The 15,881-nt window shown below is 45.5% G+C and overlaps 1 protein-coding gene and 1 pseudogene across 1 annotated transcript in view; both read left to right on the plus strand.

The window, feature by feature from the left end:
- Nucleotides 1-15,881, plus strand: part of SAMD12 (sterile alpha motif domain containing 12) — a 94,254-nt gene that overhangs the window by 13,628 nt on the left and 64,745 nt on the right. Inside the window, exon 2 of the mRNA XM_066623314.1 lies at nt 14,377-14,555. Within this exon, the coding sequence (XP_066479411.1) occupies nt 14,377-14,555 (179 nt within the window). The remainder of the gene's footprint in view (nt 1-14,376; nt 14,556-15,881) is intronic.
- LOC136650823 (5S ribosomal RNA) lies at nt 8,556-8,675 on the plus strand (annotated as a pseudogene).

Genomic DNA, 15,881 nt, shown 5'->3' on the forward strand with positions numbered 1-15,881 from the left:
TGTTTTCTGTTGCATGGTGCAGAGTTGTCGATCCGCTTGTCGGTTTTCACCCTAAACCCCACGCACCCCATGAGGTTAACGGACCGTGGCGAGGCAACACCTTACTGGCTGGGGACTGCCCAGCTTAAGGCGGGCGGTAGCTGCCCAATGAGATGCAATGATCTCTCCCACCGTCGGAAGCAGCCCCTGGCGTCATGCTCTACGCCAATCGAGCAAAGACTTATAACCGGTAAACTGCTGCTTCCCGTGTTGTGCCGACGCCGTATGGCGAAGTTGGAGTGTCCTCTCCAGTGCGCGAAGCCTGGGTAAAGAAGGTATGGAGGATAGGCTGTTACCCATGCAGCAAATCCCCCCTCTCCACGTCGCTGGAATGGTCCAATGGAAAGGCAGAAGCCAATACGGTTGGTTCCAGCGGCGTCGCAGGAGTTGCCAGAACGTGACTGTGTTCAGCCATGAACTGCCTAAGGGACTCCGGCTCCTGATTTTGCCTCGAGGTTGACTCCTGAAGCCTTTTCCAGAACTGGATGTAGCCACAAGGCAGTGGAGGTTTGAGGTCAGAGTTTCCTTCTCTTAGATGAGCTGCCTTCCTAGGCTGACGAGTCCCATCTACCCGGTGGCTGTTTAGTCGCCTCTTACGACAAGTACAGCCAAACTGAGAGCCTATTCTTAGCCCCAGCCCCCAGCGCATCATTGAAAAGACCTTGCCAGTGCCCTTCTTGATTCATGCTTAACTTTGTGCACTACATAGTCTTCTGCTGTTGATCTTCACCAGTAGTGGGGCATGTAAACCCTCTGTAAGAGAGCAGTTGCCATTTAAAGTGTTAGTATAGACTTAAGTTTTTATAGTCCGACATATTCAAGAAATGCATTGTGGCAAAGGCAAAATTGCTAATCTGGAAAAACAGACTTAATAATAATAATAATAACTTTATTTCTACCCCGCCTTTCTCCCCGAAGGGACTTGTTGAGAGAGATTTGTTATCTACTGTGTGATAAAACAATGCAGAACACTTGTTGATCTTTACTGATACGCGATTTCACTTTTCAGAAGGGGAAACAAAACTACTGGTTTCAAGGTATAATAGTTTACAATTTTCTGAACTCTCACTGACCAAGACCCATGAGCCCACTTAGAGAGGAGGCTGCCCGCCATGTCTCTGTGTGATTTCAAAGTAACTCTCGAGCCAAAAAAGTGTGAGCACCCCTGTTCTAAATAATAAGACAGGTGAAAAGCTATGCCAGTGATTTTCAAACTCTTTCATCTCACAGCACACTGACAAGGCACTAGAATTGTCAAGGCACGCCATCAGGTTTTTGACAACTGACAAGGCGCATCATAAGAACATAAGAACAGCCCCACTGGATCAGGCCATAGGCCCATCTAGTCCAGCTTCCTGTATCTCACAGCGGCCCACCAAATGCCCCAGGGAGCACACCAGATAACAAGAGACCTGCATCCTGGTGTGCTCCCCTACATCTGGCATTCTGACTTAACCCATTCCTAAAATCAGGAGGTTGCGCATACACATCATGGCTTGTAACCCATAATGGATTTTTCCTCCAGAAACTCGTCCAATCCCCTTTTAAAGGCGTCTAGGCTAAACGCCAGCACCACATCCTGTGGCAAGGAGTTCCACAGACCAACCACGCGCTGAGTAAAGAAATATTTTCTTTTGTGTGTCCTAACCCGCCCAACACTCAATTTTAGTGGATGTCCCCTGTTTCTGGTATTATGTGAGAGTGTAAAGAGCATCTCCCTATCCACTCTGTCCATCCCCTGCATAATTTTGTATGTCTCAATCATGTCTCCCCTCAAGCGTCTCTTTTCTAGGCTGAAGAGGCCCAAACGCCGTAGCCTTTCCTCATAAGGAAGGTGCCCCAGCCCCGTAATCATCTTAGTCGCTCTCTTTTGCACCTTTTCCATTTCCACTATGTCTTTTTTGAGATGCGGCGACCAGAACTGGGCACAATACTCCAGGTGTGGCCTTACCATCGATTTGTACAACGGCATTATAATACTAGCCATTTTGTTCTCAATACCCTTCCTAATGATCCCAAGCATAGAATTGGCCTTCTTCACTGCCGCCGCACCTTGGGTCGACACTTTCATCGACCTGTCCACCACCACCCCAAGATCTCTCTCCTGATCTGTCACAGACAGCTCAGAACCCATCAGCCTATATCTAAAGTTTTGATTTTTTGCCCCAATGTGCATGACTTTACACTTACTGACATTGAAGCGCATCTGCCATTTTGCTGCCCATTCTGCCAGTCTGGAGAGATCCTTCTGGAGCTCCTCACAATCACTTCTGGTCTTTACCACTCGGAAAAGTTTGGTGTCGTCTGCAAACTTAGCCACTTCACTGCTCAACCCTGTCTCCAGGTCATTTATGAAGAGGTTGAAAAGCACCGGTCCCAGGACAGATCCTTGGAGCACACCGCTTTTCACCTCTCTCCATTGTGAAAATTGCCCATTGACACCCACTCTCTGCTTCCTGGCCTCCAACCAGTTCTCAATCCACGAGAGGACCTGTCCTCTAATTCCCTGACTGTGGAGTTTTTTCAGTAGCCTTTTGTGAGGGACCGTGTCAAACGCCTTCTGAAAGTCCAGATATATAATGTCCACGGGTTCTCCCGCATCCACATGCCTGTTGACCTTTTCAAAGAATTCTATAAGGTTTGTGAGGCAAGACTTACCCTTACAGAAGCCATGCTGACTCTCCCTCAGCAAGGCCTGTTTGTCTATGTGTTTTGAGATCCTATCTTTGATGAGGCATTCCACCATCTTACCCGGTATGGATGTTAGGCTGACCGGCCTATAGTTTCCCGGGTCCCCCCTCTTTCCCTTTTTAAAAATAGGCGTGACATTTGCTATCCTCCAATCTTCTGGTACCGTGGCCGTTTTGAGGGACAAGTTGCATACCTTAGTCAAGAGATCTGTAACTTCATTCTTCAATTCCTTAATAACCCTTGGGTGGATGCCATCAGGGCCCGGTGACTTATTGATCTTTAATTTATCAATGAGGTCTGAAACATCTTCTCTTTTAACCTCTATCTGACTTAACTCCTCGGTCATGAGGGGCCGTTCGGGCAGCGGTATCTGCCCGAGGTCTTCTGCCGTGAAGACAGATGCAAAGAACTCATTTAATTTCTCTGCCATCTCTAAGTCTCCTTTTATCTTCCCTTTCCCTCCCTCACCATCCAGAGGGCCAACCGCTTCTCTGGCGGGTTTCCTGCTTCTAACATATTTGAAGAAGCTTTTATTATTCCCCTTAATGTTGCTGGCCATGCGTTCCTCATAGTCTCGCTTGGCCTCCCCTATCACCTTCTTACATTTCTTTTGCCACAGTTTATGTTCCTTTTTATTCTCTTCATTAGGGCAAGACTTCCATTTACGGAAGGAAGCTTCCTTGCCCTTCACAGCCTCTCTAACTTGGCTGGTTAGCCATGCGGGCACTCTCCTGGATTTAGTGGAACCCTTCTTTCTTTGCGGTATACACCTCTGCTGGGCCTCTATTACTGTTGTTTTAAGCAGCCTCCATGCACTCTGGAGAGACTGGACTCTTTTTACCCTCCCTTTCAACCTCCTTCTAACCAGCCTCCTCATTTGAGGGAAGTCCGCCCGTCGGAAGTCAAGGGTTTTTGTTAGAGATTTGCCTGGTATTCTTCCCCCAACGTGCACGTCAAAACAGATCGCAGCATGATCACTGTTCCCCAATGGCTCAGTAACGTTTACATCTCTAACCAGGTCCTGCGTACCGCACAAAATTAAATCCAGAGTCACCTGTCCTCTGGTGGGCTCCGTGACTAGCTGATCTAAGCCACAGTCATTTAGCATGTCAAGAAATCCGGTTTCCTTATCGTGACCAGAACACAAATTGACCCAGTCAATATGAGGATAATTGAAGTCCCCCATGATTACAACCCTGTCCTTCCTTGTCACCTCCCTGATCTGTTTCCTCATTTCAAGGTCCCCATCAGATTTCTGGTCTGGAGGATGATAGCACGCCCCCAGTATTACATCGCTGCACAAGCCTGGTAATTTAACCCACAGAGATTCTACGGTGGAGTTGGACCCACCTTCAATCTCTACTTTGCTGGATTCTATCCCTTCCTTAACATAAAGGGCCACCCCACCTCCAACACGCCCCTGCCTGTCCCTCCTGTAGAGTTTATAGCCCGGGATTGCGGTATCCCACTGATTCTCTGCATTCCACCAGGTTTCCGTTATGCCCACTATGTCAATATTTTCCCTTGTCACCAGACATTCCAGTTCTCCCACCTTTGCTCGTAGACTTCGGGCATTCGCATAAAAGCATTTATACACGGAATGCCCCAGGATGGGCTGCTTATTCGCTCCTTTGTCCCCGCATCCTCTCATTGTGCCAAACCGTCTATCACATCCCATCACCCTACCTTTCCCAATTTCTTCTCCTACCCTGCCTTTGTCTTGTTGTTCTCTAACCTCCCCATCCTCATCCCATAGGGATGAGGAGTCCCGAACCGGATGCCCCTCGGCTCCTGTCGGCCTTCCCCCAGGGATCAGTTTAAAAGCTGCTCTGCCACCTTTTTAATGTTATGCGCCAGCAGTCTGGTTCCATTCTGGTTCAAATGGAGCCCGTCCCTCTTGTACAGGCCCCGCTTGTCCCAAAACGTTCCCCAGTGCCTAACGAATCTAAACCCCTCCTCCCTACACCACCGTCTCATCCACGCATTGAGACCCCTGATCTCCGCCTGCCTAGCTGGCCCTGCGCGTGGAACAGGTAGCACTTCAGAGAACGCTACCTTTGAGGTCCTGGCTTTCAGCTTCCTGCCTAAAAGCCTAAATTTGGCCTCCAGGACCTCCCAGCTACACTTGCCCATGTCATTGGTGCCGACATGCACCACAGCCGCTACCTCTCCCCCAGCACTGTCTACTAGCCTGTCTAGACGAGAAGTGATGTCCGCAACCTTCGCACCAGGCAGGCAAGTCACCATGCGGTCCTCACATCCGTCGCAAACCCCCCTCTCTATGTTTCTAATAATCGAATCCCCCACTACAAGAAGCCCCCGACCCCCCTCCCGCCGAGGAGTATCCTGAGTGCGCTCGGATACGGGCCCATCCCCTGGAGTAGGGATCCCCCCTAGGGGATTGTTTCCCTCCTCTCCAGGATGACGTCCTCCAGTCCCGAGACTTCCCACCCGGGCAGCCGAGGAGCTGCACGCCTGAGGTTGGGATGAAGCCTGATCGTCCCCAGAAGTCTCCCCACGGTCCTCCTCTGGCTGCCTGCGCTTCTCCAGGTCGGCCACCAAGGCTTCAAGGGAGCGGACGCGTTCCCTGAGAGCCTGGAGCTCCTTGCACCGAGGACACACCCATGACTTATGCCCCAGAGGCATATAATCATACATGTGGCACTCGATGCAGAACACTGGATAGCCCCCACCCTGCTGCTGGCTGTCTGACTGCATAGCTTTTTTGTTGTTGTTGTTGTTTTGTTTTATTTAGGGGTCCTTTTAAAAACCGTACACTGGATAGCAGCCCTTTTCTCTAGGGAAGAGGAAGGGCAGTGTATGGGGCCCTGGCCTCCTCGCCCTGCTGCTGAACTCGCCCAGATGCTAAACTCTTGTGCCTTACCTGGCACTTAGTTCCCGAGGCACTGGGTTCCCAGAGGCCACACGCGTCTGCATCACGCTACCAGTGGGGGACTCACATCCCCCGTTGGTCCTACTAATAAATGGCCTTCTCCCAAATTCCTGTGGCACACCTGTGGACCACTCACGGCACACCAATGTGCCACAGCAAAGTGGTTGAAAATGACTGAGCTAAGCAGATACAGAAACCCTGCTGGATCAGACCATCTAGCTCAGTGGTGCTGCTTCCTGCAGTTGCTATAAGAACTAGTTGCTAAAACTAAAAGGTCCAGCCAATAGTAGACTTGGCATGGTGTCTGGAAGATGCTAATGAAGGTGCCAGGCAGTTCTGCTTTGGGAGGGAGTTCCACTTCCAGGGCGCCACCACCACCTCTCTGAATATCTGAAGGTGGGGTTACCTGCCCTCAGAAGAGCATCTTAGTTGGCAGCTGTAGAAAGGCAGAGTTTGCCCTTGAACTGCTGGGTTGTGATCCCTAGTCCAGTGATTCTCAAATTTTTAGCACCAGGACCCACTTTTAAGAATGACAATCTGTCCGGGACCCACTGGAAGCGATGTCATTAACCCTGAAGTGGTGTCATGGCTGAAAGTGATATCATCCAGCAGGAATGCTTTCCTGAGAATGCAGCAAGCACTGAAATTGCCCATGGCAAGCACTGGAATTGTACCATTTTCCCTAGATAGGCAAGCTATAAAAATCAAATTAAAATTAATAATTAGTGAAACAAATAATTAAATAAGAGGAGATGAGATGTTGAAGCCAGCACTGTTCAACTGCGTGAATTTTCTCTGTAGCCTGCCTGGAAAAACCTTACCCCCAAATAAGAATTTCAGCCCTTCCCAGTGCCTAGTTCAATTTAAGTTCTTATATTTAAACCTGTTGGGTGTGATTTGGGATAAAATCAGTTTTAAATCCAACATGTTTTTGTTTGGGCTGTACTGAGATTCAAAGCTTTCTTATAAACAGTATTAAAAATCCAGAATGATGAGAAGAGGAAATGAGACTCCACTGTGGGTTGGGGGGAAGGAGAGGAATCAGTAAAAGACAACAACCCTTCCTAATCAAGCAGTGTTGCCAAACCCATTAGCAATGGAACCCACTTTTTAAACTTACACCATCAGGACCCACCTAGCTTTACAAGACTAAGAAAGAGAAGTCTTACTAGCTCAAGCCTCTTTACTGTGCTATGGGGTGGGACTGCCTTCTGGAACACTGGTTGAGCTCTATGTGCATAGGATTGGGACCATTCTGATAGCCTTGCACCCCCCTTCTTCTGACCTTTCACACCAGCCAAGGCATGTCTGCTTATTCATGAGTAAATGCAACTGTGTGGCTTAGTTTCACTTTCCATAGGGCTCTATACATTCATCAGCTTGGAGGGATGGACTTCCTTCTCTGGTGTTTTTTGGGGGTTGCGTTCATCAAATTGGACCATTCAGGTAGCATTGGATTCCTCTCGGCCTGCCCTTCGCAGTGGACTAAGGCATGGTTGTTTACTCATGAGTAAATGCACAGTGTTACTCAGTTTCGCTTTCCATAGGGCTCATGTATTTTGCTCGTCTTGTTCAGATTGTCAGTTTAAGCTTCGTGACCTACCCACAAATCAGGTTGTGACCCACAGTTTGAGACACCCTGACCTAGTCTATAGGGACTCCATCTTTGCAACTCAAGTGGGTGGAACAGAGAGAGAGTCTTTGATACATGTGCAGACAAATAATAGCCAATAAAAGAGATACTAAAGCAAACCAGTTGATTAATCAGTTTGAGACCTGATGGATTCTGCTACAACTTCCTTTTCCAGTATCAACAAGGAAAGTGTAAAAACAATTCTTCAAAAATGTGGAACTAGTACTGTACAAGTTTAAATTCTATTACCTGAGTAAAGGTTGACTTTGTCGTATTGATTTTGTCGTATTGATTTCAATAGAATTAATCAGCTTAAATGCAAGAATTTCCGCTCCACTTTGGATCAGAGCTGTCCCAGATCTGCCTAACATTGATTTAAAACCTGAGTAGCTTTCCATTGAATAGTCCCCCAAACTCTCCCAGTTTCAATTATATATCTAGGATATAACTGGAAGGATCATTTGTATCAATTCTTCTTTTATTAAGGCTGTGACAAACACCCCAGCTCAATTTAAATTACTGTATAACCTTCTCCTCTCTGGGGAAATTGAGACTTGCTTGCCTAGTGACTTTTGGAAATGTAAGAATTTAATGTCACCTGTAGCCATTGCAAATCCATCTGCCCCTTGCTTGACTGACCAATTAGCTTGGTTTGGAATCTCTATTTTCGGCTATTCTCTAAGGTCAAAATGTGCAACTTGGAGCCCTGCTGAGAATGTCTTTGGACGTTCTCTCAGGCAGAAATGCCTCCAGGGAATGGCATGCGTGGTGTAGGGTTTGGTATCTGCTATCAAGGAATAATAATTTTAAAAGGAAGTATTTGGAGGCCTTGAAAACTGGTAATGATAGCACAGCACATTCAAACAATAGAAAATTACGACTACTATTTCCTGCACAAGCCTCCGGCTCATGTGCTTCTCCCCCCACTTCCCCCTTGTGTGCAAGGGGAGGAAATTCACTACTTCCATTCCTGATTTAAAACAAACCAGAATTTCTTGTTGGAACTATAGCTTATGAACAAATCAGAATATCAAATAAGGAACACACAGGGGTTTGCCAGGTTCATATGCAATGATAAAATTCTCCTTTTGCCTATTGGGGAGATACAGTATTGTGAATGGCTTTTGATTATGGTCAGTTTATTAACATAAGTTGTGTGCAGAGTAAATGAGTCCTGGGGCATACAGGAGATACCAAAGAGCCTTGAGCAAAGAGCAATGAGAGCAAAGAACAGTGGCACCATGGTGAGCGATGGAGATGCTCAGGTATGAGGTGTTGCCAGAATTTTAGCATGCCCTTCTTTACAGCAACTGTTACCCTGCACATGCCCGATCTCATCTGATCTTGGAAGCTAAGCAGGGTCAGGCCTGATTAGTACTTGGATGGGAGACCGCCTGGGAATACCGGGTGCTGTAGGCTTATACCATAGTCTTTCGAGACTGAAGGTTGCCAACCATTTTCATCTATAAAATGTTGGGAGGGCATGCAACATGTGGGTGAAGATATTGTTGCTCTATCCCAACCTGAAGTTTAAAAAAATGTATCCTTATGCATCCAACCTGTTCCTTCAGCCTTATAGTATTTGTGGCATGTGTTACAAATGGATATACTGTATATTTCTGGACTTCAACCAAGCAGTTCAGGTGTCAAAAGGTGACACATCCAGCAGTGGATCTGTTTAATCTGTTTTTCATAGTCTTAAGAAGTTTTATGATGCAGATCTCCTTAACATGGAATAACAAGGGGGAAAAAAGCAGTGGGGGGGACGACGACTACAATTTATATAGTGGCAGTCTTCATCCATTCTGCTAGCGGAGTAAGGAAAGTTTTTTTTTTTAATGCTTTTACTTAGCTGAATGAGCTGTACTTTCAAGTTGCACTTTTATAAAATACCTTTCATAGGATTATGCTATTTAGTCAAATATCCCTCAATAGTTTCATATATTTTTTTTTGCGTTAATCCAGTATGCTAAGCCTTTTTCCCAGTGACAGTTTTTGATTGCTTAAACAATTATGTGGCAAAAAAGAAGTGCAGAAGCACTTACTGAGTTAAAATTGATTGGAATTATAGTACATCCCCATTCTCCAACATGGTACTTTATGTTAGGTGGTCTCAGAAATTCTATAAATGACTAAAGAATGGAGTAACCAACTGTGTGTGTGTGTGTGTGTGTGTGTGTGTGTGTGTGTTTAAAAATAGAAGTATAGCTCTCTTGTAGCTTAAGCCTGTCCTTTAATTTTGAAATGTATAAAAAATTATTCATTCAGTTGTCGGCTAATTAATACAGATCTCAGACTTGTAATCTTGGGTATGTGGGTAGATATTTTATGTGTTGCCTATTATGTTCCTATGGCAACATCTGTGTTTAATGACACTTGTGTTTACACACCATTTAAGTTTGGATTCAACTGCTCCCATTTCCCCCTTCGTTGTTTACTTTTTGCTCTTGATGCGCATTTTGTCCAGCTTTTCCACCTGGCCACCTAACTTGCAGTCAGAAGGGCAGGAGGTCTGGCTCAGTTGGTAGAGCTGCTGCCTTGTATGCCTGAAGATCTGAGGCTGCCAGTTCGAAACAACCGGAAGTACCCGAGAACTGGCAACATGCTGATATACTGATGAGCTGACCCTAGGTGGCAGAGAGGAGTTGCCGTTAAGTGGAGCGAAGGGCCAGAGAGAGGCCAGACCGGGAAGGAATCCAGCTGGAATGAGGAGTTCTATGAAAGACTAGAACAATTCAATTGTAAAAATCCCTACGGGGGTTTAGAACAGCCTGCCTATGGAAAACGCCTTGGATTAGAGTCTGAGGAGAAATCTGACGACCAAAGAAAGGCGGTATATAAATACCTGTATAAATAAATAAATAAGCTATAAGAGCACCATCTCCAGTACAGTAGTTCCAGGTGATTATTCATTCTACTTTCTCCCTGATCTCTGACTTAAATACCTAAGGAAACCTCCCACCACTAGGAGAGAAGGATTTTTGGCAGGTCACTGTGCACTTTGCAATATGAGGAAGTGTCCACACTGGAAATTGCAGTAAATTATCAGTGTGAATATCCCGTTAGAGATAATGGTTGCTTCCAGGGCTGTGGAGTTGGTGTAATGCTAGCCAATGCCTTTATGTATTTATGACCAAGTATATTCTGGGCTACCAATATAAGCTGAGCATATCTGTGAGAGACCCAGCAATATACTCCACTCAGAATCAATTTTTAAAAAGTTTATTCTCCAAATAATTTTACATAGGATAAAACCAAAAGATCTCCAAGAACAGAACATTGAAATAGGCACAGAATCAGTAAAAAAAATTTGTTAGCACGAACTCCCTCTTGCCCGGATACTGCAGAGCCCCAGATCAAAATTGAAATGTTATCCACAACTACTTATAGCTTCTACTCCAAAAGCTCAGACAGTAAGAGTAAAATCCAAAGGGCAAACGGAAGAGTAGAGCCACCAACTCCCAGACCCTCTTTTATATACCCCTCCTTTTCTCTTGAAAGCTCATCTCTAGCCATGACTCAACTAAGGCTTCAGCTGGTTACACAGGTCTACAAAACTGAGGGTCAGAAAAGTTTCCCAAACTTTATGGTGGTTTGATATGAATTTGGTGTGCTGATTCCAAAAATGGCATCTGTTTTGCCCTATCACGTCTAGTTTTGGAGATATAGTATAGCCTCATTAGTGAATGATTCAAGTAGCTTCCTCATGAGGAAGCCATGGTGTAGGCAGCTGATCCTCCTGCTACATTAGGGCTACATTATCCTTCAGTCTTCCATAGCACGAAGTGCCTTCTGTAATGTTTACTCTCAAGTAAATCTTGTTCAGCAATGTTTCCCTGCAACATTAATTAGTAACTTGCCCCTTGCAGGTCTCCCTCTTTTATTGGGTGCAGTTTGGTTTGGCCAGGGGTTGGTGAAGAACTGTCCTTTAATTGGTCAGCTTCAGTTCCTAGCAGGCTGTGTGTCTCTAGATTGGTTTCCTTTCATTATTTTTTTCTTATTCCCTTTAAATTATTATTATTATTATTTTTGCAAAATAGTACAAAATAGAAAAGAAGAAAATAAAAAGAAACCAATAAAGTAAAGCACCACTCTCTTCTCCAGGGAAAAAGAAGTTGACTAAGTAAAGGATGATTAATTGTTAATTCCTGCGCAGTGGTGAATAGGAAGCAATAAAAGGGGCAAAATTTGCAAGAAGGAAGTTCTTGTTTAAAGACACAGGAGCCTTTCAAAGTCTGAATGGCATTTTTCCCAGTCCACACTTGCATTGCAACAAACAAAATTGCTGCAAATTAGTTCTGAAAAATATATTGCATGGAAAACACTGACTGCAATGATTTGGCATCAGTATTGTCTGACTTCTTCATAAAAAGGATGAACATTCCAGACAAAAGAGCCACAAGTGTGGGGGAAAATCAACTTTTTTAGTATTTCAGATTCTAGGATTTTGGATATTTGGGGTTTGCTTTTACTTTGTCACGCATGACAGTTGTCACGCATGGGCAGTTGTCTCCCTCTGCTGCCCCCCCATTTTGTACAGTATTGCCATTCTCTGTCAAGCAGTGCTCTTCAGTTTTCATTTCCTTTCAGTGAATTGCTAACACAAGTATAGCCAAGTCTGGTCCTGAGCTTCCTGGCACCTAGAGGAGCAGCAGCGCCAAAATGGCAACTGCTGCCTTCTGAGTGTGCCAGGCAGCCGCTGGCGGCTCCTTGGGGGCCCGGGACATTTGTCCCCTTCCCCCGGGCAAGGCAGCAGGCTCCGCAATGGGGCTACTCAAGTCTGTGCTGCCTATTTAGCCAGCGTAGAGAGGCACCGTGTTGGGCTGGGAGGTCCGACATGGATTCTGGATCGGATGGGGCAGAGCTTGGCTGGTCCTGTTCTGCTCTATCCCCACCCCAGAATACCTCCTCCTGCCCCACTATACTTCCCTGTTGCCAGGAGCTTGTCCTTTGCTCTGGGGGGTGGTGGCATAGCTGGAGGGGGGGCGGAGCTCTCAGGCAGGCAAGCGGCCCCTCCCTTCGGAGCCATTCCCGGCAGGGGGAGCAAAATGGAGCTGTATTGGGCCATCAATCTCTCTGCAGAAAGTGGAGGGAAAGTGGTTCATTACTTATAAGGATAGCTGCCAAAAACAAGGTACAGACTTCAGTGGGAAGGAAAAGAAGCCAGGGTAAAATGCTGGGCAGCCAATAAGGCTCTGAAAGGCTGTCTATCTCTATGGATAGTGGTTAAGCTTTGTATACATATTGCATGCATTTAGTTGATATGAGTCAATATCTGTGTAAGGAAATATAAGATTATGCTAGCATCAAACTCCTGAAATTGAAAAAAATATTTCTCAATTGAGGTATTTCAGTTCAGCCTCTTCTACTCCTCGGGTGAAGAAGACAAGTGAAGGAAAATAATAATAATAATTAATACAGGTATTTCTATACTGCCTTTCTTGGTCATCGGATTTCTCCTTAGACTTTATTCAAGGCGGTTTACATAGGCAGACAATTTAAATTCCCGTAGGGATTTTTACAATTTGAAAGAAGGTTTATATCTTTCAAGAAACCACAACATTCAGATGTTTCTTTCTTGATCTGGTCACACATTCTGGCCTCCATCCTCCCACGCTCAGAGCAGATGGAATAGCTCGGCTCAGCTTGTCAGCTGCTTCAAGGTCACACGGTGCCGGTGGCCTCGAACTGGCGACCTTCGGATGTTATCTTCAGGCAAATGGAGGCTCAACCCTCTAGACCAGACCTCCTGCCCAGAGGTCAGAAAAGGGAGAGCCCTGTCACTCTTCCTCCCTTGTAAAGCAACAACCCCCCTTAAATACGCCCTTTGGTGCCACTCCCATGGTTGTACCCTGCCAGCTGTGGCAGCCATGGGAGAATTAGGTTTCCACCACTATGCACTGCCTGTTAGGATTTATGAGCCTGACAGCATTTGTTGTTATGGTCTGAAAGGGCTTTTTTTCCCTTCTGTGAAAAGGGTGTCTCTCTTGTAATGCTGATAGAGCAGTGGTTCCCAACCTTTGGGAGCCCACAAACCACTGAGGCAAAAATTGGAATTGTCATGGACCACATATGGCTGTGGAGAGTCTGGTGCCGCTCCTTCTGGTGGTCCATCTCCCAAGCGCTCCCCCACTAGCTGATACTTCAGTAGTTGTGGCTGTGGGCAGTCCATTCTCCGCCCTCTTTGATAGTCTGTGGGGGATTGCTTGCATGGCAAGACACTGGAAGTGATGAATGGTGACTTTTTTTTTCCCTGAGGCCTCGTGGACCACTTCTTAGGGTCTCGTGGACCACCTGTGGTCCACGGACCACAGGCTGAGAACCAGTGTGATAGAGAGAGAGGGTGAAAAGGTTCCTGGTCAGGAAGACAGAGTTTCATTTTCTGTATGGGACAAATTGGATGTATTGGTGTAAGGCAGAGAAAAATTTCCGTATGATCATCCCCTCTATTATACAGTTGGCCCTTTTATACGTACATGCAATAAATTAAGTTGGACTGCTGTACCGTGGACAATATCGGTTCTAGAATGCCTGCAATGTGTTGCGGGATGCGACTTTGTGGAAGGAGCTCTGTAGAGTTTAAGGATCCCTTGGAAGAGGATTTGTGAAAGTTGGATGGCGGTGCAATGGATCTCTGTCATTCCACCATGGGGTCACCTAGTTTGGGGGGAATTCTGGGTTCCGTTCCCATAGTTTCACGGTCCCTAAATCAATATTTAGTCTGTTTCTCCATATGACTGAATAACCACCGTTGGTTGGTTGGCAACCTTCAGTCTCAAAAGACTATGGTATAAGCCTGCAGCACCCGGTATAACCACCATTGTTTTCATGGAAGAAGGTAAATGGGGGGAAATGGAACTAAACCTGTCCTGTGCCTTTAGTGATTCCAGCATCTAGCATGAAGATTAGTATGTGCCCCAGACTGCAGTCATTTTATTCTGTCCTTCTGAAGCCACTGTAAATGAAGCCAAGCCTTATTTATAGAGTTCCACAACTTCACTTGCATTATCTCTGCCCTTGGTCCTGTTTCCTGATGTGATGATTTAATGCTGGAAACTGCCTGATTGTTTCTTCACCCCCCTTTCTGATGCTTAAAACTCCTTGCACTTCCTTCTCACAGCTCTCCGTTGCAGTCTAAATCCAAATGGTATCGATCTCCCTGTCCGCACAGAAGGCATTAACCTGCAGCTGGAAGGTGAGAGGCTGGAATCATCCTCGCTTAAGAAGGAAAACTCCTCAAAGTTGCCTGAGTCAAAAGGAACACCCAAGAGGCAGCAAGTGGAACCAGAAGCATCTAAGGTAGGCCTGACAGGAGTGTACTGGACATCCAGGCAACTGATGGGGTGCAGTGGTGAAAGTGATGATCTAGGACTGTGGAACCTTGGGTTCAAGTCCTCACTAGACCAAGAAGCTTACTAGGTGATCATGGGCCAGCTGCACGCCCTCAGCCTAACTACTTGTCAGGGTTGTTGTAATGATAAAAGTGGAAATAGTCCCATCCCTGTATGCTGTACTGAGCTCTGTGCTGAGTCCCATCTCTGTATGCTGTGGGGGAAGTGTGGGATATAAGTGTGAGGAATGAATGAGTTCAGGGAACAGCCTCTACAGCACAGTAAACATGTTAGCCCTGTTCTCATGATGAACCCATGTTGATCACATGTGCTTAGCGCAGTGGTTCTCTCTACTTTAGCACTGGGGCCCACTTTTTAGAATGAGAATCTGAACAGGACCCACCGGAAGTGATGTCATGACTGGAAGTGACATCATCAAGCTGGAAAATTTCTAACAATCCTGGGCTGCAATTCTATCCACACTTACCCAGGAGTAAGTCTCATTTACTATCATTGTTAAAAGCATCTTCATAGTAGCCTGTTAAAAGTACAGATTTGTCACATTTCCCCATATGCCATTTAGTTATTTGATTTTTCTCTGTAAACTGCTTTGTGAACTTTTAGTTGAAAAGCGGTATATAAATACTGTTAATAATAAATAATAATAATATGCAGTCACTTACATTGGTAGCTTTAAGTCTAATATAGTCAAAATAAAATATTGAAATGAATGGCGACTCAACTGAAATTGGCTCGCGACCCACCTAGTGGGTCCCGACCCACAGTTTGAGAAACAGTGGCTTAGAGGGATAATTTATGTGTGTTCAGTTGAAAGCTATATAGGGCAAGGTGTGTGGAGTTGCAGAGAGATCCTTGACAGAATGAGTTGAAACATCTGAAAACAACATTTATTCTCAACTAGCTGAAAATCAGTCTTGGACATGCAGGGAGTTTCAGTCTATGGAAAACAGAACATTCACCATGGAACTCTTTCTTTCCTATTTAAAGGAATGACAGGCCTTAATTCAGGGTGATGCCAGGCCTACTGGGACACAGCCAACCACAAAACATATTTGATATTGGCCAGCTGACAAATGAGCAATCAGTAGGCTAATTCAAATGTGTTTTTCACAATTAGTGTGTCTCCAGTCTGGCAGTTCTTCACATGATCTGCTACAGAAAACTGATTATACTGTGCTCTTTTGCCTCAGATATCTTATCTTATAAGTTCTTTCTTCAAATGCCAGAAATTTTGTGTTTATTTAAAAATCTTATGACAAGATGCAGTGCACTA

The sequence above is a fragment of the Tiliqua scincoides genome, chromosome 4 (genome assembly GCF_035046505.1).
Source record: "Tiliqua scincoides isolate rTilSci1 chromosome 4, rTilSci1.hap2, whole genome shotgun sequence".
NCBI classification, from domain to species: domain Eukaryota; kingdom Metazoa; phylum Chordata; class Lepidosauria; order Squamata; family Scincidae; genus Tiliqua; species Tiliqua scincoides.